This window comes from Musca vetustissima, unplaced genomic scaffold (assembly GCF_032173495.1).
Source record: "Musca vetustissima isolate MV318-11 ecotype Yass unplaced genomic scaffold, APGP_CSIRO_Mvet_v1 utg4715, whole genome shotgun sequence".
NCBI classification, from domain to species: domain Eukaryota; kingdom Metazoa; phylum Arthropoda; class Insecta; order Diptera; family Muscidae; genus Musca; species Musca vetustissima.
Genome location: NW_026874466.1, coordinates 25,894 through 51,222, shown reverse-complemented (window position 1 = coordinate 51,222; position 25,329 = coordinate 25,894). Strand labels below are relative to the sequence as shown.

The following is a 25,329-nucleotide window of genomic DNA, read 5'->3' as shown; positions in this document are numbered from 1 at the left end:
AGTACGCCATTCCCATCACTGACGTGAATCAAAATTTCGGTTCAACACAGCTATTCGCTATTTTGATTCCTCAGTCATTTTCCCCAATGAAACGTAAAAAGATTGAATATTTACCCGTGTTTTTTGCATTTATATTTCGGTGAAAATGGATATATAGTCGGATTTTGCCACAAAGCAAACAAAAAAGGCACCAGTGCCCCAAAAATTTAAAACATTCTACGAAAATGATTATAACAAAAGTGTAAGTATCGTTCCATGGCAGTGCAGCATTCTCAATCAATTTTTGCATGAATATTTCCGTATCCAAGCGCAGAAGTTATTTTTGCCAAATAAATATTTTCGTGTGTTGCTGTAGCTGGCATAACACGATTACGAATTTGTTGTTGCGTATGTGTATGAGCGAGTTGGTATTTGTGTTGTTGGCTTCTTCAACAAATCGTATATGTGGGTATTTGTCGGATCGTCGAGTTCGATAGGGGTAAGGAGAAATTCTGGTGAAATTCAATTTGCTTTCAGTCCTATTTCGTGGAAAGATAAAACATCAACATGTGTGGCAGTTGTTGGGCAACGTGTATGGCTGCGTAGCATGAGGGAAAGCTGTGGCAAGCGGATGACTGACGCAATAGCATGTGCAACCAGTGCTTTTCAAACTATCAAGTCGTTGGTTAAACTAATACACAGTTTGTGTGTTTCGTTTATTTTGTCCAAATTTGTCCGCACAGGTTGTTTTTCAACTTTTGTTTTGATTGCTAACCTATATACCCTATATACATACATAGAAATATACATACATTCCCATTCAGTCACTATGACAATGAATGTCAACACATTGCAATTGTTATCAACCCGTTTGATGTTTGTTGGATTCTGTTTTATTGTTGTGGCTTGCTGCGTATTGAGTGGGGACATGTACGTAGTATGTATGTGTGTTAACTTGGCCGAACTGTTACCAAAATGCTCCGTCATTCGCTTTAATTGTCCATATACTATTATAGTGGTTATACGGTGTTGTTGTTATTCTGGAAGGGTTAATGTGTTCTTTATATAACACAAATTTGCCACTACTTCGTTTCAATGGAGTGAACACATGCCTTTGTTTACTTTGTTGTAGTGGTATCTCTGCTTGGGGGAAAGGGCCTTTCGCAAAATATTTAAACATTCAAGTTCAATACTAAATTTCTTCTTATCAGCCTTCTCTGTCTGTAGCTGTTTGTTATCAACAGGTTTTGTTGTTGTTATTTTTAACACCGTCGGCGGCGGCAGTTGTTATTTTTGTTTTGTTTTTACCATATGGGTTTCTTGTGAATGATTTCATAGACATGTATTTACTAATTTTTAGCAACAACTTTGTTAGATAGGTTATTTTTTGTGGCCCATAATATAATATCACCTTCATATAATAAAGTGAACGTCACTTGGGCAAAAGTTATGTTAAACTTCAATGTGTCTAAACGTCTCATAGAAAATATTCGTTTTTATTAATAAATAAACTTCACCATCTATTTATGATAAAATCAGCTAGCAATGTAGTATAGTCGAACAGGTCAACAATTTTTTGCAGAGCTAAAACTTATGTTAGACAGAAAACTATAATATAGGGTAAGTGCACCAATAGTCGGCACTTTAAAAATTTTGGCTTTTTAAACGTTTCACCATTCCAAGTGCATATTTTCCACAATATTGTATTTAGGTTCATCTGTTTCGAAATGTTGTTTACTCCCCGATGGAATACAAATTTGTATTAAAGTAGATTAAATTAATAATTATGTAAAATAGTGCTTCGGCACATTTTTTCAATTGTCGGCATGTTATGTTCCAATAGTCGGCATGTCACATTTTAGTAAAACAAAAATTATATATTTTATTTTTTATTATTTATTTAAACTCTTACATGTACACAAAGCCTTATTTGGCCAATTATTATGAATACATTATGCAAAATCGTTGATATATGGCACTACTCTAAAAACATGGACATTGAGAAATGTCCAAAAAAACTTAGAACAAAAAAAATTAAAGTAACTTAATAAGATACAAAAAAAAAAATAATAAATGAGATCAAAAACTTCAAATATCTTATGTTTTAAAACTGATATGAAAAAAATAAATAACCGCTTTGCGCTAAAAATTATAGTGCATATAATGGACTATCGATGATTCTAAAAAGAAACTAATCGAAATGTCTAAGAAGACGTTTAGAGTATGTAGCCGGGGTAATGCTAAAATCTTTCAACTCATTAGGCAAATAATTGAATAAGCGTGCTATGCGAACTGGATATGAATTATTCATGAAATGGTGAATAATAGGAATTTGAAGTTGTTGTCGCCGAGTTGAAGAACAGAAAACAAAATCCTTCACCAAAAAAAGAGGACACTGGTTCTGAATAGTTTAATCGGGTTTTCTGCTATTTGCAATAATAAATTATTACTATGGGACGTTTCCATCAGTGTTGTTTGAAAAAGTTATAAAAAATAATATTATTAAAATCTTACAATTATTAAACATGGTGCCGACATTGGGAACCTGTTATCCAATTCTCGGCATGGCTAAATAAGGCATTTCAGAGGTTAAAAGAATTTGAGATTAAAATCGTGTCTTCTATTATATAAAAACACTCAAACTTATTTTTATAATATAATCGTTATTTAGAGGACTTTTTTAACATTTGTTCCCATTTTGAGCCAAAATGATCGAAAAGGTGCTTATTATTCACCCATATGCCGACTATAGGAAAACCTTAATATTTGTTGTTCCTAAGGTCGGCATCGATAAAAATATCATTATTAGAAATATTTTTTAATGATTTTAAATTCTAAAGTATTCTCCACTATGTTCTTTACTATTATGAAGAAGATCCTTGTGAAAAAATATAATTTTAGTATAGTTACAAGTCTTTTGAAATAGTTATGACCACTAAGAAACATGAATTATCGATAATGTTGATAAACCTCATTGACCAAATGCCAATTTTTGACTGAATAAATGAACTTAGCTCGACGAAGTTTTATACAGAGATATATTGTACTGTTATTGAAGATTTTTCAAGGTATTTTTCATATTTAGTTATAGGATTTTTTTAGTTATTTGAAGTTATATAAAACAGATGCCGACTATTGGTACATGCCGGAATTAGGTGCGTTTACCCTACGTCTTATTAACGATTCATTGATTTCATCAATATAGCCTTATCTTGAATTCCTAGCCTAAGCTATTTTTCGTCTCATGGTGTATAAATCGGTATAAAAACAAATAGAACGATTATATATTTTATCCGTTATAGTTGATATTAGGTTTGTTTTTTATTTTTCTACAAAATAAATATTTTATTAACACTTTCAAATAGCAGTGGGTTCCAACAATGATGCCGGCATTTTGAGTTAAGAGTTCTTGTTTCATATATCATAAAATAAATAAAATAAAAATAAGTGTTTGGTACATTTATACCTTATAAATGTTTCGAAATACCAAACTCTATGCTAAATTATATATAACAGCTATATGACGATCGGCATATCAATATATGGTTCAGGGACCAATATTTTGAGGTGCTAAAAAAACTTCCCTTAAAACATATTTTTATGCGTTTTACTTATCCAGAGTGATAGGTAGTAAAACATCTGACACTTTCAACAATAATTTTAAACTTTTTCGCTTGCATTGCTTTATTTGTCATTTTAACAGTATCTTTTCGAGTCGTTTAACGCACGTATTTCTTGATTATTTAGACGTGCTAGGTTTTTTTGGCTAAAAGATTGTAGTAAACTCTGAATATGAAACTAGCTTAAAATTGTACTGTTAACACTTCAAGGTTGTATTCATGGTGTATTGACATACATTTGTATTTTCTTGATGAGTATTTGCGGCGGACGTTCATATTACTGATAGTAATATATATAGTAATTGTAAATAATGAATACTATTTAACCCTTTGAGCCCCGATTTTTTCCGCAATCTTAGAACAAATTTCTGTTCACAGATTTAATGCAACTATCCTAAATAGGATATGCACAAAATTTGACATCGCCACATCCTTGACTTCGGGAGATACAGTACATTCTTTCGGAAAAATTTAAGTCCAATATCAAGAAAACCAAATTCAAAAATCGACAGAAAAATCATTTTAAATTATTCTCTATATTCATTTTTACAAGAATCAAAAATAATTCTGATGGTAGAATTCGTACAATTTGAAGGTTACGATTACAGAAAAGTTTGTGGTACAGGGTATATATTATGTTATGGAGACGAAAATTTGTGAATGTACTCAATTGGGACTAGAATAAAGTGTATAATGTTTTGATAAAACCGTTTTGATATAGCTGCCACATGAAATTTTGTGCAGCGTAGGTAATTGAGTCTAGAATGAATAGTAAATAGTAGCAAGTCTGTCAGATCGCATATTTACTTTCGTACTATTGCATGTCAATGGTACTTCAAAGATTCTATGCCTGTTCTATCGACAGGATAAAGTCTTGAAAGGGTCGGCCCCGTCTGATTTCAACTTTCCTTTCTGGTTATTTCTGTAGTATCTACATTTATATACATTACTTTAGAAATTTAGCTAAGAAGAATTACTTTACTTATTTAGCATGGTATAACAAAATAAGAAGAATCTAAACAAAGAGTTACATTTTATTTATTTTATAAATGTAAAATGTAAAACATGAATGAAAATCTTTCAAATTTTGATTTCTATCGCTTTCCTCTAATACTTCTCTAATTAAGTCATTAACAGTTATATGCGTAACACATATTAAAATGCTGGAAATTGCGAATTATTCTATGAAGAAATATTTACTGCTTTAAAATTCCCCAGCAGGCAGATGGAGTAAATTGAATAAAGGAGGACATTTAAGGCCTGTACCTAAATTCAGTGCGTTGCGTAATAAAATATCAATCTTCTAACCCTTATATGGTTTGTTGAACGTCCGTTTTACCCAAATACGCAAGGACCTTATTTACTTGTGTGTCAATTGAAAACGAAGAAAATGGATGAAAACATTTTCTTAATTAAATTTTTCAATGATTGGAATTCTATTTAAAAAAATACGCATTTTTATTGTTGAAAAATTTCAACCTTATATTTTTATACGCAGGCAGGGCTGTTAAAAACATAATTTGTCATATTCATATGACACTAGTATTCCTTTTGAATCAAATCAGCTGGGGTTTGCTGTTACCTTTTATAATTGTACCATGCTTTTTAACTTTTTTCCCTTTTCCCGGAAATGTCCATATACTTATACATGTCCATATATGTAAATTTTTTTGGCAGACCTAATAAAGCAATGCAAGCGGACTGATGTTACAATCTTTGTTCTAGTGGGACCCTGCTTTCGGATCGTAGAATACCAAAAGTTAATTGTCAGTCTTTATTATTTCTTTTGCTTTTAATTCTTTGAATATTGAATACGTCTACAAAATTTAAAACTTTGAAGATGTGTTGTGGAGAACAATTCGTAGACTTCGACCACAGCTACATTAATTGAATCTATAGCAAATGTCATTCGCAAATGCAATTTCGCAATAATTATTACATAGGTCCAGTGCTCAATGTGCTGGATGTACCACTAACATTTAACCAACCAACCAATTTAAATCGATCAATAATCTTAACTCGAACATAAAAAAACTATGCATCAAAAACCAATTAGATAAGAAATGGTTTATTGTAAAATATTACTATATATCTATAATATATATTTCAATTTATTCGTATCATTTCAGGGCCGCCATGGCTCCCAAAGCTTCGGAAAGCGTCTTATTAGGACAAGACCCCTTGTATTTACATCTTACATTAACATCAATATCTGAAACATCTTATAAATTTAATGACAACTTCATCAACGGACATGAACAATATGACAACCATGGAATCATTAGCATTGCCTCAGGATCTGTATTGGGAAGGCAAAATGGAACCAATTTCGCCTCCCAATGGCGAGCTACTTCCCGTATGTGAAGATCTTAGTGAGAATTGGCTCGCCCCTGATGAACATTTTGCAAACGGTCAGTGTGTGCAGCATACCAATTATTTATTACAACTTCCAAAAATATTTAATTTTTAATTTTCTCTTATTGCATAGACATGGTCATATTTCCCTCTCAAATTGACTTTGAATTAAAACATCATGATGTCGACTTGGTCGAAGCATTGCCAGATGATGAAGATTTAATAATGGAGTTTTACGATTTAAAAGAAGGTATGTTATCAGCACAGACATACCCATTAATGATTTTTACTAATAATTACCAAATGGTGAACGAAACAGATATACATATATCTAGATATAGATATCTAAATATTATAGAGTCAAAAACATAACATCAATATATTTAAATCATCATTTTCTCAGGTCGGGTGAAGGACCTGCAGAAATATTTTTTTCATATACCGTAAAAAAGCAGAACTGCAAAATGACTGCAAAATAAAAGAGCATACTTTTAGGCATTTTTAAATTTAAATGTAGATTTTGTAACCAATTTACAAACATCTGAATGAAATTCGATTATTAATTTTCATCAAATTTAGCCGGCTTTAAACAGCATGTTTATTAGAATTTTTTTCGGGATGTATTTGATATATAACAAAAATACATTAGGCAATTTTACTGGCGGCAATTGTCACTGGATTTACTAAATCCAATACTATGAAAATGTACCATTACTATATTTATTTTATTTATTTATTAACAATCAACCAATGTCCTAATGGACAACCCTGTTGATAAGATATACATTAGAAAAGCATTTAAGAAAATAATATTTAAAACTATATATTAATAACAAACTTAAATCTAGAGCCTAACACACAGTCTCTTAAAATAAAAAAAAATCATAAACTAATCATAAATAAAAATTATTAGCGACTTCGATTTTTTTAAAGTATTTGGATGAATGGAAAAGTCACTTAGATTACTATGTATGTCCCACAATCTCGCTACACGAACTGCAAACGATCGCTCTAATATAAGGTGTCCTTACGTCCTCTTTTTTAGAGGACAATCATCTATTTTAACTGGCTGTCATCTATAAAAGTTATGTTCTCTATCTGTCATCTATTTGTGAGATTTTGTTTTGTCTGTCAAATCATATAGGAAATATTTTGCTGTGCTTAAAATGTTTACTTATTTTCTTATTGCAAGCTTTATGAAATTTCGACACACTATTGTCGGTTTTAGAATCTAGTGTTTTCACTTTTACCTTTCGAAATATATAAAGAGAAATCTAAAACAATTTCGATTAGTACAAGATTCCTACTGGTATGTGAACAGAGCAATATACAATATACATACAGTGAGTGTAATAAGTATTTTGCCTCAATACAAATTTGACAAAATTCTAATATGTAAATAATAAATGTATAAATTTTGAATTTATTATTAATATTGAATTATTCTTAGGCATATATTGAACTTGTACTGAATGAATGAATAAATAAATAAATATACGCCTAAAGCCAGCATACTAAAGATGTAAAATGAATTATGTGTGATGCGATATGTTTGTGGACATATTTAGATCTTATTTCTGCAAGAATCACTGCGAAAGTCCTATTGGTCTCGAAAAAATGCAGTGGTTTATTGGAATCGTCGCCAAATCGCTTTTAGTATGTGTTTGCCCGCAATGGTAACTATAAAAAGACAAAGCGTGTTCTTATATAATGATTTTTTCAAAAATGTTAATAAAAAGCAAAATACTTTTTTGTGATAATCATTTTTTGGTTGGTATAGATTTTGGCCGATATCTTCGAGACCAATAGGTCTTTCGCAGTGATTCTTGCAGAAATAAGATCTAAATATGTCCACAAACATATCCCATCATACATAATTCATTTTACATCTTTAGTATGCTGGCTTTAGGCGTATATATTAGAATTTTGTCAAATTTGTATTGAGGCAAAATACTTATTACACTCACTGTATATTTATATTACTATTTTAATTTATTTTACAAATTGGCTCTGTAAAATATTAAAAAGAAAAATATTGAATTCAAGTAAATTTATATTTTTTTTCTTGATCTTATCTATTTTCAAATAAATTGTATAGTTATTTCTTGATGCCATCTATTTTTATTTCCAAAATCTGGTCTCCTTATCTAATTTGAAGAAGTATTTGAATATTCCTACTACTATTTATAATTTTAATTTTGTTGATCAGAACAGTTGCGCCATATTTTACCTCCTGGTATAAAAATTGATATATCTTAGATTCAAATAATTATCAAATGAACATCAAAGAAACAAATAACAAAAGGAATCATACTTGCACGAGCACGATTTCCATATAAAAATCATAAAATGCTTTAAAACAAGGACAGAATCTTGCGTTTATTGAAAGAATTAGTTCCACTTCAAGTCCGTACATAACATATGGCATAACTAAAGATTGGGAAGTTTGGATCTTATATGGGTATGAAAGTAACCATCATTAGAAAATAGTTTCAATGCATTCAAAAAATGACTTTAAATGTAAATTGTTTAATTTATTCAATCGATAAAATGTTGTTACACTCTACCACTATTGGTGTATGCACCATATAACAGCGGATCCTAATGTAGGACGTATATATTGTCAAATAAATATTGGAAGACTATTATACAAATGAATTTTTTAATCTTATTTAGAATATTATTGTGTGATTTCAAATATTTTTTATTGCATACCTAAACAAGTTATGCACAAGCAAACGTTGGACTTTGGACGTCTGCATTCATAGAGATATTGTTATTATGTTTGCATTCAGGGTATCTTTAAATCAGTTTAAGTTGTGATAATTATACAATTTATTTTATTACCAGTAGCTTAAAATGAGAAATCCTACAATTAGATAGCATTTTAACATCAATTTATTGGGTTACAAGTAGATTTAATATGACAAAAATATTTGTATAAATTATTGCTATTGTTTTGTTATATTCATATACACAAAAAAATGTTTTATTTCTATGAAATCTAAAGTTACAAATACAATATGTCACACACTGCCCACAGCCATAAGAGAGGAAAGAAAGATGAAGACTCCTATAATTAGCAACATATCAATCGATTTCATGCGCTCTGTCTGGACACTACAATATTGATTAAGTTTTTGTTAATAAATTCAATGAAATCACATCAACACACACATATTAGCAATTACATAAACAAACATTGCATGGAGCGAATATTTTTTTGCACTGTGCCTCTAGTCGTCTGCTTAAACGTGATTTGAATAAAAAATGGGAATTGTGTTTTTTCTTATTTTGTTTTACTGCATACTTAGCAACACTCATTGACAATAATAGAAGCAAAGATACAACAACAAATTAATGTTTGTTTACTATTGTTTTGTCTGGCAGCAGACTGAACGATTTGTTTTGGGTGCAAATGATTTCAAACTTTGTATATTTTATTCATGTCCGTTGTCTAGGGACTGTTATGAGGGAGCTTATTTTTCATAAGATGCTGATAAAAGTAACATATATCTTATAATAAATACATTCTTGGATGTTATTGGTATTTAGCATTCTGTCAAGGACGTAGCAAGTCAGAGGTCAATGAACTTGTATAATAAAAGAAATAAAAGTGACGATTTCGTGCGTGCTTCAATTTTAGGTGCATTTTCGACATTTCGTAGAATTGGTTTAGAAATCAATATATATATATATATATATATATCTCCTCTACTCATGACAATACAGTTTTATTTGCATATCAACATTTTTGTTGTATTTGTTTTGTGTATTGGTTTTCAATTGAAATATGTATCGCATTCGAAGAGTAGCAAATTAAACATTTGCTTGTGTATAGTCGACTTGTTTGTATGCGTGTTTTTTTTTTTTGTATTGCTTTGTTTTTGCATGTGGTGAACTGATAATACTATCTCAAGAGACACTCGGACAGACCGATGAGCCAAACAGACGAGAACAGACGAACTTAACCGAGAGTATACGACCGATTTAACCAGACTTTCAACTTTTTCCTGCTTTGATTGGTGTGATTATTGTTGTGTTTGTTGTTACTGCTGCTGTGATAACAACATTACATTTTAAATGAAGAAAACAACGTTTTCTTCTGGATTGTTGTAAATTTGAAAACTGTGACTTAATTAAATTGATCAATTAAAAATGAAAACAAGTCATGGGTTCGAATGTCGATGAACGGCGTTTTCGTTTTTTTTTCAAATTTCAGACATGTTTTATGAAGGGATGTGGGTGCATCACTATTTTCACTTTCTCTTGTGAGCGAACCTGCTAAAACTATAATTCCACCAAAATTGTACTAAAATATTTCTTTAAATTTTTTTTCTCAAAAAATTGTTATTCTTTGTTGTTCATGTCGATAAAATATTTTTTGTAGTTTTCTCGAATATTATAGTAATAATATCTATTACTATTCGACTGATATGTGTTTATGTGTCCCATACACCATCTTTGCGGCTGCGACATATAATCCTCTTTAAGTGTTTTTGTACTCACTTTCTTCCACGTATGGATATGCTATATAATTCAATCTTGTAGCCGGCAAGCCCTCCAAATGGTTCCAAAAGAAAATATCAGTTGAGATATGATGTATACTCTTGCTAGGAAAGAGATGTATACTGCAAGTGAAAAATTACCATTTGACTAAAAGTCATTATTATATCATTTTTATATTTCTATTCATTTTACGGACATTTCATATACTATTAAAAGTAAACACATAAGAAATAATTTTTCTTAACAATTAAAAAAAATCCTATGAAGAATGTTCAATCTTTACATTTTAGAAAAAATATCCGGATGAAGAGTAGTTCAATTTAATATAAATAGTTACAAATCTTTTTAAATGGACATGTTAAAAAGCCCCATAAAAAATTCAAATTAGATTGATGAAATTTTCATTCAATGTAAAAAAATAGTATAACTAAGTATGAAAATAGTTATACTTTTTTTGTTTATTTGAGCATAAATACAAAATATGCTGGTTACTGGTACAAACTTATTTCTGTATTACAAAAATGCATATCCAAATTTACATTTTTATTTTTAGAGCTGTGTATATTGTTATCTTAACTTTTGATGACTTCTGCTTGGTTTGCACAAATATGTTATATTTTGCCTGGTGTGGTACAACGTTGAAACAGGCACATATTTTTGGAGGTTTAAATGTAATTTCCTCAACTCATTTTAATGTGTTATTAATGTATATTTAGCAAGAGGCAGACAGAGCTGCCTTTTGTAACCCACAAAACTCAGGTTATTTAGACCGGTTGAAGAAAGGACAAAATGTGTTTTTTAATTAGTGTCGGTGTTACATCGGTTGAAATAATAAAACCATAATACTAATGACGTCCGTCGAGAGCAATATGCATTGAGACGTCCGTCGAGAGCAATCGAATCCACTGAGTACATTCATTTTAATTATGAGATGCAAGCTTGTATTCTTTGTTTTTCAGTAGAAAAAAAATATATTATTGCTCTATTCGTTTTTTGCGTTTGAATGTAAATCTTTTGTCGTTTTTATAAAATGTCTATTTCTCCCACTCGCTCTCCCTATGAATATAAGTTATTATGGAATCTAATTGCATTACATTATTTATGACATAAACAATGATTATAGGTGTTATGAAATGTTTACACATTCTTCTTATTATTATAAATTTGTTTTTTTTTTTTCTATATGCCTCTTTATTTTGCAAAATTTAATTCAATGATAAGTAGGAAAGTTATTTACCCATTGACAAAAATTTAATATAATCTAACAAAGCATTAATTAACATTTTTATTATTTATTCTCAAAACAAATCTGAGAATAATCATATTTTCACGAAATGATGTCGTGATCACAGAAAACATTGTTTTCGTATTTGAATTTGAAGTAGACTAATATTTTTCTTATTTTATAACTAAACAAAGTCATATTTAATAAGGTAGCAAAAACAAAACCTTTTTTGTTTTACATTTTCGTACATAATAATTTTATGATTCAGAATATAGTATCGGATTTTTTTTACATTTTTGCCATTTTTTTTTTTTTTTTTTTTGAGATTTCTTTCTTTCTATCTCTCTTTTTTCTCTTCATTGTTACTAACAACGTTTGTCTATGTCACAAATACCAGCAGAAAATGTATCAACATTTTTTTTTTGATTTATACACACATTCATACTTATGTTTATATTATTAAAATAAATTTCTAATCAATATTATTGTGTTGAGTGTGGCACAACGAACATATGCATGCAAAACATAGACACATTGAATATACACCTATTGAGAGATTGTATGCAACATCGAGAATTGAAATAGTTTATACTACTACTTGTTGCTGGTGGTCATGGTGTGATGCTCGATCATTTAAGTAATTAGTAGTAGTCGTAGTTGTTAGTGTAGAAACAACTATCCGACACAGCTGACAAGACAAACTACTGCTGCCAATGCTGCCTTTAGTTAGCTGCGAGCGAAGGGAGATTTTATCACTAATATTCCAATCTCTAAGCGAGCTTTTGTTATTGCTTTTGGTGCCAGACGGCCATTCATTCATCCATGTATTTGTGTGAATAATTTGTTGTTTTTGCCCGTTCAAAATCAAAGACAACATTCCGGCACGAGTTCAGTTTCAATCTTACGATCGTTCGTGCTGTTTGCTCTTAATTTGGTTCGGAATCGTTTTGAATTGAGCGTTTAGCAACTCTGGATTTTAATAACCGAACACCTTACTCGGAACAAAAGCAACAATAAACTGCTACAGAAATAAAAAGAAAAGTAGTACCTTCGCTGTTGGAGATTTCGTCGTCGTATAGAAATAATTTTTTGTGCAGGCGCGCGTGTTTTTGTGTGACGACTATTTCGTCCAAAGTGATTCTGTTGTTATTTTATATAAACAAATAATCAACAACGACAAAAACTATAACAAACAGATAGAAATAGAAAAACAAAACAACAGTTAAGTCGGCTTAAAATAAAAAACAAACCCTCTTCGGATATCTTATATGCAGTGCTTCACGGGCCCTAAACAATTATCCTGCCGAGAATTGTTCCGTTAGAGAGCATCGTTTAATGTAAATCCACGGATTGTCTGGTTACTTATCGTTGTCGTTAAGTAGTTAAGTCAAACTGTCGCGTTATCGTCGTTTGTCTTACGCACCTGTTATTATCTACGAAAGCGAAAACGACGCCGACAAAGTGTTCAACCTTAACAAAGTCACCGTGAGCATGATACCTCACTGTGGATACCGTTATACTTGGAACCGCGAAATTGTGTTCAACTCGCAAAAACTGGTGAAGCGGCGTTAAATATTTTGCAGTAGCGGTAGCAGCAGACACCAACTCGCCTCCCCCAATAACCACCCAACCAACCAACAACATAACCATCAACAAGAACTGATTGCACGGTTACGGTTACGGTAACGGCAACGCGACTTATATTGCCAAAAACCAACCCAAGCTTCCCAACAACAAAAGTTAGCAATTTTGTTTTTGTCTGCTACTAAACATAAACAGTTTTGTTCAAAGACATTTAATTTTCTTATAACTATTTTTTGTTATTTTTTTTATATATATACATATCTAACAATACTTATTACTATTATTATCTAATGCTTCACATTGCCGAATAAGTAAATACAACATTAGCAACAACCACAATTCAGAACAAAACAAATCCCACTGTTAAACGAACAAAAATAAATAAACAACAACAATAATAAATCGTAATTCGTGTCTAACACCACCACTGGCAATTTACTCAAGGTTAATTTACCAAAACAACAAAATTCATCATACAAAAAATTCTGTGATTTTTATACTCAATTCTCAGTTGTCTTGTCAATTATTATTTTTATTATTATTATTATTTTTAAGTGTTTTTAATATCGACGATATTATTAATTCTGTTCTTTTGTAATTGTAAATATTTTACATTTTTTACATTCGAATTTTGTTTTTCCATTATTCCTCATATAAACATTCATATATCTCTATATTTTTGTTTATTTCTTTGTTATATTTTTAAAATTTTAATATTATATTATTATTATTTTTAATTTTTTGTTAAAACTCTCGTTCGTTCGTTCGTTCATTCGTAAAAAACAAATCTGCAACAATTCGACAACAACGCCGCTGCTGCAAATATGAATACATTTATGTTACCTTATGCTTATGGTTAGTAAAACATGTCCTTCCATTCCAATTAGAGTTTAATAAGAAATATTACTATTAAATAATTTTATTACGATTATAAATACCAAGAAACTGTTAATTTGATCGTAGTTGAATATTAAAATATCACCGTCATGAAAAAGAAAATCATTAAAATAGAACTCGACTCAATTTGAGTTTTTCACTAACTTTTAGAAATATATTCAAAAACTTTAGAATTATAGCATACATTTTTAATAAGTATCAAAAATCAAAAACATTATCACATAACAAGTTCTGTCCTCTGCCTCCAGTTTTCCAATATGAATCAATATTTTATACATATTTAAACTTAAATGGCAAGAAACAAATACAGCAAAATACAAATAATGATTTTAGAAACTATTTGAGATTTTGCCTGTTTGTCTAGTTATTTTTCGAGATAATGAGTTGAACCACCGAACCCTTTAGAAGAACACTTTATACATCAATATTATTACAAAATATTTTCAATTTGTCGGTCTCTCAATTGTATGTTGGGGGATGCATTTACAAATTGCCGTTAGGAACAATAATATGCAAATATGAACTTTTTAGTTTATATAAATAGAGTTTTGAAGGCTCTTTACTCCACTCTCGAGTAAAATGTTGATATCACCCAATGTGTTTATGACCTGTCCCACCTATTTCAGCTGATAATCCTATAAACTTTGAGTTGTGTAAAGTGTTCTTGTTTATTAATCATACTAAAATAGGCATAGCAACTCGCATCTGTTGTTGTGGCAACAGTAGAAGCTAAACAACGTTATCTGCATCATTAAATAGAATGTGTGCAGCTGCATTGCTGTTACAATTTCAGAGCAACAAAGGCTGTTTGTCCGGTTTTATTGTTATTGAAGTATTGTGTGTGTGTTTGTATTTTTATTTTTCCAAAAACAAATATTCATAATAAATTTTATATTAAAACAGGCTTTCCTACTACACCACACCTACATGAGAATAACATTTCTAATATAATCAAAAATACAATTTATGATGGAATATTTTTCTATATAGCAAACATTCGTTAATTGAGAATACAAAATTTCTACATTAAATCGTGTTAAAAGAGTTTTTTTTAAATAGGCGAAGTCGTGCTATGATCCATTGAGTTCATCATGGTGGTAAAGCTTGGTTAGTTGAAGTGCTGTTACTGGTTATGTTTCCAATGAGGGGAATGAATTTTAGGAATTTGGTTCCAGTGTTCACCCATGAGCCAAAATATTTTCTTTTTGTCAGATGGGTTTTGTGCCGTTTCAGGTTAAATGAGACAGGAAATTGAAGAATGGTCAGATATATATTAGAATTCACAGACTACTTTGGAGCTGTCGAGAATTATATCGGTTATATTGCAGTGGTTTGGAAGTAAGCTTTTAAGTACAGAATGATTATCTATGTACATTATAACCATGTGTCCATCTGCATATATGAATCATTTCATCTTAGATCCGTATATATTGAAAGATCATTGTCGGTTAAATAATTCTTGAGCGGTGAAAATATTGAGGTATCGCTGCATGTTACCTGAGTGAACTGCGCCACAATTCAGTTTATCTAGTCTGACAATAATATCACCATGTATTTGTTATATCAGATGTATAGAGAAGATATGTTATTACTTATTGTATTGACAAACTAGACTATGTGACAATTTGTGATTAAAGTTTACTTTTAAAATAAGTTAGACCACAATGTAAATGTGTTTTTCCCGAATTAAACAATAATTTTATTTCAATCACACTTTTAAATCGTTAATAAAACAAAAAAATGTCTGCAGAGCCTTTTTAGCTCATAAGTCAGAACTACAAAATCTTCGTCGTCACATACAGCTTCCGTTTTTCCCTCACTTCACTTAAAAACAATAAGCAATTTAGTGATAGTTGTGTGAATGTAAACAACACCATAAAAGCTAAATAGAAATAAAAACTCAGAAATTAATTAATAAAATATTCTGCACTACTATCACGGTAGTAGCGTGTACAGTTTCAGACATAACAGTTATGCGAACTGATTTAATACTATTATTTTTTATCATTACACGAATTATGATTTTCTTTATTGATCATTGTGATGCATAAATGGATGGAATTTTTAAGATTTGATTTATGTTTTATGCATTTCAAATATGCTATGCGAGTTTAATTTTTGAACTTAACTGTAAGTGGCCCATTTTCTTGTTATTCCTGCAACCATAACAATTCGAAAACAAATAGTAAATTTAAAATGCAAATAAAAACCTAAAACTGATTTTCTAAGCACAGTGGTTTCAGTGTCGAATAGTAAATAATACTCTGGCGGTATAATTCTGTTATTGTTAATTAAAAGCATGCTCGTTGTTGGCGTATTATACCAGCAATGAACATGCTTATTTCATACTATCTAAATTGATTAGTTTCCAATGCGATTTTTTATTCCACGTCTAACATAAGAACACATTTTATATCACTTTTCCTTCGAAACCACATAAGGTGTATTCGTTTACTTTTCCATTAAAAATTATATAGTATTGCGGAAAGTGCAGGAAAAATTGACAACAGGATTTAATATATGTTGAGCAATTTGAAATAAAAAATTAGAAATTTGAATAATGCAATTTTTACTTAAAATTTAAAAAAAAAAGGTTCACATATTGCCAGAAATAGTCGACTAATTAGCAAATGGTATTCGGTAAACACAACTACATATTAAATCTGCTTCACCCTCTTTTACAGGCTTTTGCGTAAAGGATCAATATCCAGAAATAATTCGTATACATTTTACTCTGTACACGAACACACCTATTAATATATACTACGAACATGTCTATGTTGGTTTATAACTGATGGCATTGGTGTCATATTTATTTGTAAATGTATCAAAACAACAAACAAGTATGCAAATTGCAGAATGTTGATGTAGAACCCACCCGATCTGCTTTTTTGAATTCTAAATCAAAACTAAAGTAAAGCATTTTTCCGAACAACCGGTTACCTGTTGTCACTGCAATTAGAGGGAGAAAAAAAATTGAAAAACAGGTGGTAAAAAGTTCGAGCAAGTTACAAATGAGCTTTTTCGACAAATGCCAATTTTAATAAAATCAACTTGATTTATGTGTACTATATTCATAGAATTATTTGGAAAATTGTACACAGGCAGGCATACTAAAGGAGCAATAAATAAGTGATTTGCGAATTAACAGTCACAACTCGGTAGTAGTTAGAAAACATTTATATCTGTTCCGTTCTAAAATTTGCAATAAAAAATTTATGCAACGCAAAGATATTATTATTGCTACCGTGTAATATTTATACTTTCTATTAAATATGTTGTTTTCCCAATAATGCCAATAAAACGTATTTTAAAACATCAACTTTTTTATACATTTTCTCCCATATGACGGGATTTTTTTTACGTTCTTCTGAAAAATCCCAAAAGAAAAAGAAGAAGAGAAATTGACATTTTCATTGACCTCAATATTATTAAACGATGATTTCTTATCAATTTATTTATTTTGTGTGTTCTTTTTAACTGAAATGTTTATATACAATGAAATGTTAATTTATTTATTAAATAGTAACAAAGAGCAGTAGCCTAATTCTCTCTTGTGTTATCAAACGCTCTTAAATTGTTTGCGTGAGAGTATTTGGTACGAGATCTCATTTTCGTATATATTTTTCTTATTTTGGAGATAATTATTTTTATTGCAAATTATGATCCTAACATAATAGTATAAATATTTAATTTATATATTTTTTGTGTGATATTCGTTTTTACTTTTTTTTGCTGTGGTATTCAGGTCATCGTCCCGGAAGTCGGTTACGACGTTTTCCTAAAAAGATAGATTTTTTCAATTTAATTGAAAGTTTTTAGTAGCTTATAGGTGTTTAAAAATTGTCGTATCTTTTCGACATCGAAGTCAGTGGAGGTACTGACGTCAAGTTTGACATTCTTTGCTAAATTAGCCAAATCTTGCTGCGACTCAAAGATATTATTAAAATTTTGTTCGGGCGATAGCTACAAAACTCTTTATTTTGGAAAGGCGTCAATTACTTCACAAGATCAAGAGGTCACATGATTTATTCTGCATTGATTCGGATAAAAAAAGGGCATACTCGTATTTTTTTTTGCCTAAAAGTTCATGTTCTTAAATTTTCTCGACATAGTATAAACTCATTGTCAACATCGTTCAATGTCCTTATATCTAACATTTTGTTATATCTATATATATTCAATATGTTATAACGTTACCTAAAATCCAACGGGACGTACAAAAATATTTAACTTCCGTACACAACATTTTGCCATAGTGGCAAAATGTTGTGTACGGTCGTATTACCCAAATACGTCGAATCCATATCTTCAAGCGAATAATAAAAACCGCAAAACAAAATTGAAAATTTATTAAATTAATCCAAATATTTTAAGTTCCCATTCGAAATTTTATACTTTCTGAATGTTTTGTTTTTATTTTCAACAAAAGAAAAAATTAAAAATACGTTCTGTCAAAGTTGAAATTGTTCAACTTGAAATTTTGTACGTTCGACGTATTTCGGTAACATTCATATAAATACATGTGGTCTATTTTTGTGGTAAAAACGTCGAACGAGCTAGTTGAATTTTAGGTAGGGCTCATGGTACAATTATAAAAGGTAACGGCAAATCCCAGCTGATTTATTTCCAACGTAATACTAGTGTCAATATGAATTTGACAAATTATGTTTTTAATAATCACCCAACAGGAAAATTAGGAACGCATACAATTTAAAATTGTTCTTTATTAAATGTGCCTGCTGGGAAAGTTTGAGGAAGCAAATCTTTCTTCATGGAATAACTCGCAATTCCCAGCATTTCCATATGTGTTTCACATATAAATGGCAATGGTTCAATTATACGAAAGTTGTGGAAGCGATAGAAATATAAATTTGATAGATTTTCATTCATGTTTTTCAAATTTTCTTTCGAGGATTCGAAAATATTACATTTTCAAAATAAATATAATTTGTTTATTTTTTTTTACATTTTTTCTGTCAAATGACGTTGACACTAGTATAATATACAACAACAAATTTCCATGTGGTTGTTGTATCGTTTGTTGTACAACAACACTTGCTGTTACCTTCTATTATTATACATGCAAGGCGTATTTAATAAGGCGTAAGTGGCAATCATATGGTTTCAAACTTTTTTTCCTTTTTGTTTGTAAAGTAAATTGTCAAAAACATTTTCAATATTACATTTCGATTTCAAAAATGGTCTTTAGGGTCGTACCTAATTTATTGCGCTCCGTACAAAAATACTCACCTTCTCACCTTTATAGGGTATGTTAGAGGTCCGTATTACCCAAATACGCAAGGACTTTGCATCTGTGCCTATTGAAAACGGCGAAAATGGATGAAAATATGTTTTTAATTGATCGAAAAATGTTTACATGTATAGAGAAAAATGTTTTTCAATGACTGAAATTCTATTTTCATAAAACAAAAAATTCAAAAATGCGCATTGTCAATGTTGAAAATTTTCAACTTGTATTTTTATACGCAATGCGTATTTGGGTAACATTCATTGAAATACGTGTATTTAACTTTTGAGGTGAATAAATTTGTACGCATACGCATGAATTTAGGTACGACCCTTAAATGTAGTATTTTTTAATAATAAAAATTAAAGAAAATACTTTCATAGAGGCGGACGGAAAGGAAACCTATGCTTAAATCAGTTATAACCCGTTCGCCGATTGGTCCACATATTTTATGCTATGTGTGGAAATCTGTCCATTAATCCCAGCTACTCATGAAATCGAGGAGATTATGTTAGCCTATATTGGAATCGGTCCCTTGGTGCTTGTCACAATCCTCGGCGGATGTTAAATACTCCTATAGAAAGATTTTATACGGTTAACACAATTTACATGATTTAGTCTTTGGCCGGGGATTGAAATTGAAGGACATACAATTTTCTTTAAGAAGGCAAAATTTGAAGCCACTCCATATATAAAATAGATATATAAACAACATCACAAGGAGCCATGGGCTGCATGTGGGAAATTTAAAATTAATCGCGACCAGTTCTTAAACTTTATTTTTCATTCGCTTAATACCGCCAATAACCCAAGAATACTCAAATTCATTAATAATTCCTAAAAGAATAGTTCTTGACAAAAATAAATTAATAATTGTTTTTGTTTATTTTTGTCAAAAACTTATTGTCAGCATGACAATTTAATTTCTATAAGAACAATGTTGTTTTTGTAAAATATTTGTAGTTGTATCTGATGCATACACCTTATTAAATACACCTTGATACCATGGGCTGTTAAATATAAGGAAATTTAACTTGATGTCAACAATGAATTTATATGTCGAGAAACATTACAATCAGAACTTTTAAAATTTCATGCACTCTAAATATCATTATGTCCTAGCCTTTTTACAACCGAATCAGTGCAACATTTGACTTCCTCGATGTTTTCTTCAAAATCATAGGTGACAATGTATTGGAATACCAGGATGTTATTCATTTAGTAATTGCAATTTGATTAGGTTTACTGGAATAATCGTCAAATCAAAATTATAAATTATTGCTTTCAAACTGACCTTCGACAAACTGTACGCCGTTCATAGTATTTGCAATAAAACATTCGAATTGTTATGGTCAGCATCCATAGCGGCTGTGATTTTTTTGTGAATGCGGGTTATGCAAATACGCATTTTGTTTGTTGTAATGGGGCCAATGCATTTGCGATAACCTTTTAATCTCGGTTTCTTGGCTGAATACGCCGCTTACGTCGTTAAAGTTTTGTCCTCCGACCGATATTTATAAACAAATACATACATTTGATTGGAGTACATTGTTCATCCATAGATTATTTAAAAGCTTGATCACGAGTTGCGTGCTGCATTTTTTTAAATAAAATCAAGACAAGTAAAGTTTCTTTATTGGAAATCTGGTTTTGTATTTTTAAAATAATTATTGATTTAATTTTAAATCTGTGCAAAACAAGCATCAACTTAAAATATACATGCATATATATAGCGCTACAGGGTTTGGATCAATGTGGAAAATCAGTTTAGAATGTTGTATAGTTATCAAATTATCATAACCACACCTATAAAATGTAAAAACATATTTTCAATTAAATATTATTCCTGTCGGTCTCAAAATTTATCATTCATCTGAAGGTTGAACGTTTTGTTGTAGTTGCACCTAATTTATATATATAATCAATTTAGGTAGTATTTTTTCCCGAAAAGGATAATCGGGGGACACAAATTGTTACACAAATATTCATCCTATTTTATGTATATGTGTTTGATCAAACAGTAAGGACTTATGCCCACACAACCGAATTTGATTATGTCAAATGTTTAATTGAACTTTACGTTTATACAGTAGTGGATATTTGTTTGAGCGCATATGATGTTTCTGAGATTTTACTAGGAAACACATTTTTATTATATATATTTTTTTTTAACAAAATGGTGAATTTATTTAAGGCATCGAATATGAAATACAAACCAAAAACATTTTTCATATACTTTTTGAGCGGAAGGAGCGCAGCTCATTTATTTATTCCATTCAATAGTACATAAGCCTCCAAGACCAAAAATTAAAATAAATTTACGTTAAAAACAAACTTCAAAATATCGTTGCCATTAAATTAATAATCAGCATGTCCATCGCTATTTTAGGGAACAGATAGAATACGGTTTAACATAGAGTATACAAAATGTTGGACAGCATTTATGCTGATAACTACCAGCATTCCTTCACAGTATATTTAAGGTAATTTACAAACAAATAATTAAATACACATTTCAGAATCTATTTTGGTAGACACATCACAAAGTGGAAGCTTATATTCGTATGAATATGAAGCGCATACCATATGACTTCCCCCCAGAAGTTCGGCTTCGATCTTACCATATGTTTTTTTACACATATCGTTTATGTTACAACTATAATAATTTGGTCCTTCCAAAAACAACTTATTCTCGTCAGAAAATATAATAATTTATAATTTATTTGTCCATGTCATACGTATTTATCGAATTCCACAAATTTTACTTGTAAGCGTTCCTTACACGTAGCTTGGTCATTAGTTTAGTCCATCTTATTTAAGGAGTAGACTCTAAATACCTTGAAATGTATGTTACATATTGTAACATATAGCTGAAAAAATCTCCTAATTTTGTTGTCGGAATATCGATATTTAGCTGGTTTCTTTTGAATTCGTCCTTTATCTCTTAAAGTAAAATTGGAATTGTCCTTGTTGGCACTCTGAATGATTTATTAATTTTAAAATTTTTGTAGTAGAAAGAAAATATTTCCATATAGAATTCATGATATTTATCTCCGTACAATATGATAGTTAACCGATCCCATTTATACAAAAAATATGAATAATTTATTATTCTTTTTAATTTTTCTTTTTTGAATTACTTCCTGACATACAGCTTACAAATATTTTGTATCCACTCTAGTCTAAGTCCCAATTTAGATTAGGCGAGTTTACTTGTGGCAAGTCTTTGACTATAGGAGAGAGGGGCAAGGGGAATAGAAATGGAAAAAATTGCTCGTACCAACAATTTTCTGGCAATTCGTTTTGTGTATTTCGTATTTGTTGACATTTTATATTTATTTAAATGTGAAAAAAACTATTGACATCAAATGAAAAAAGAAATACTTTCGACACCGAATTGCCTTGTATAGACGCATGAAGCAAGTTCAAAAGGGAACGATAATAATTGCCGCAAGTATACTCGCCTAATATAAATCAGGACTAAGTTTTTTTTTATTTTTTACAAAATATGCCTTTTTTTAGTTATTTAAAAAAGTGTATAAAAACATTTTTGGTTTGTATTTGATATTCGATACTTTAAATAAATTCACCATTTAATTTAAAAAAAAAATATATATATAATAATATGTTTTCATAGGGAAATCTCAAAAAAATCATATGCGCTCAAACGAATGCCCACTACTGTATTCGATGTAGTATATATTACAAAAGGAGAACAACAAATACATTTGTTTATGCATGTGTTACTAAGCTTTCCATGATACGAAGTCGGGGAGGAATATATCATTAATATCGAATATACACTGCCTATCATAACTATAGACGCACCCTTAATTCAATTGGTATGTTAGTTGAGAAATAAAATGGACCCATAAGGAATCCGATCGAGAACATGTGTGGAATCTTGACTCATCGTGTCTATGCAGAAAACCTCCAATACCAAACTGTATTTTACCTCCAAGAAGTGATTTTCGATGAAAGGCGGTCAATCGATGAAGACTTGCGAATAATTTTGATCAACAGTGTGATGGATAAAATTTTTGAACTTATTCAAAATAAGGGAAGGCCCTACCCATTATTTATAAAAGTTATTTTATTTAAGTATTAAAAAATTAATTTTGTAAAAGTGCGTCTATAGTTATGCAGCACCAGCAATTTTGAAAGTGCAGAATTCGGCGAAACCATAAAGAATAAATTAATTATTTTTGTTGAAGAATATGTGTTTTTGATCGTTTTATTGTGAACAATAACTTAATGGGTCCATTTTATTTCTCAACTAACATACCAATTGAATTAGGGGTGCGTCTATAGTTATGATACGCAGTGTATTAATTTCTCTGAACAGAATATATTAATTTCTAAATTTACAGTAGACTAATAATTATAATAATTGATGCATTGAAATGAAGATGTTATATATTTAATTACGATTTATGTCTAACTTCATTTGTAAATCCAAATCAACACTTGTCAATTCTGGTAAAAAGTTCACCTAAAAAAGTCCTTAGGTGGGTTCTATTTCCGTCATATTTACTTATAAACAGACACAAAAAGTTGTAGTTTTTGCAAGGGAAATGCACAAATTATTTTTGTCAGTGCAGTATTGGTTCCTTCCGGAATGATTCGATAGACAGGTTAATGATTTGAAATTTGGGCAATTAACATGCCCAAATTTCAAACTAGAAAACATAATGAGGTTTCACAATTAATAAGCACAACACAGTTTTACGCGCGATAATCTTGCAAAATCGGATCACTAATTTATTTTTAGTAATAACTCATTAATTTAGTAATAACTCAAATGAATCTTTTATTTGTCTTACCTTGTTGTAATTGTACTTTCATAAAAATCCCATATTGATAGCATAGTTATATATATATATATTTAAAACCTTTTCTAACTTACTGTGATTCTTTTGTGTACTTTACAGAAAACTTTTATTCGCCAACTCCTTTATTGGATAATTCAATCGAAAGCCCTGTCGTCAATCCCATTCAGGCGATAAAGGTACAAACTCCAACCGAAGTACATCACTTCAGTTTTGCCAATCATAATGCTTCGGTTTTAACACAATTAACGCCGCCAAGTTCGCCGCCTCAAACAGCAGCTTCGTCGCCAATACCAACATCGTCATCGCCAACCAATTTGGATGCGGTGACAGCAGCCAATCAAATACCAATAGACGTAAGATTGGCATTAAATAATAAAATTTAGAAAACAATATTTTATGTGCTTTCCATTACTTTCAGATAAATGATGTTTTACAGCAAAATCATTTGAGTGGTTCCGAACCAACTTCACCAATTCCGCAAACACAACAATTTACCTTTGCTAACTGGAATAACAGTTCGTCCAATCACCAAGAAACTGCAACGACAGATGCAAGCTCTGAGGATGACATTGAATTCAATACACAACTAATTGATGACATTTTGAAATCTGCTGCCGACAAATATTTTGAGGATAGCGAAACACAATCATCAATTTCAGCTCCATCCCACTTAGAATACACCGACGACGAATGGCTACCATCTTCAGGCAGTTGTTCGCCACTGCAACAACTGTCAGCTGAAAACTTCAGTGAGACATCAAGCGGTGCATCGTCACCATTACCGGTCAAAAAAAGAACTCGCCCCTATGGCCGTGGTGTTGAGGATCGCAAGATCAGGAAGAAAGAACAGAATAAGAATGCGGCTACTCGTTATCGTCAAAAGAAGAAGTTGGAAATGGAACAAATTCTCATGGAGGAACAAGAATTGACAAAACGCCACGAGGAGCTCAAAAGTCAGTTGGCTGAGCGTAAACGCGAAGCTAAATATTTGAAAACGCTCATTAAAGAATTCTATTTGAATAAGAAATTGTAAATCCTCACACTTCTATTGTTGCAGTACAGTCTCCTGGAAATCAA

The 25,329-nt window shown here is 30.5% G+C and overlaps 1 protein-coding gene across 1 annotated transcript; it reads left to right on the top strand.

Annotated features, from left to right (window-relative positions):
• The first annotated feature begins 64 nt into the window (after positions 1-64).
• LOC133333846 (uncharacterized) lies at positions 65-25,329 on the top strand. Its single transcript, XM_061542160.1, has 5 exons — positions 65-241; positions 5,729-6,010; positions 6,088-6,204; positions 24,352-24,605; positions 24,665-25,329. The coding sequence occupies exons 2-5, from the start codon at positions 5,833-5,835 to the stop codon at positions 25,283-25,285; spliced, it is 1,170 nt and encodes a 389-aa protein (XP_061398144.1). The 5' UTR covers positions 65-241; positions 5,729-5,832; the 3' UTR covers positions 25,286-25,329.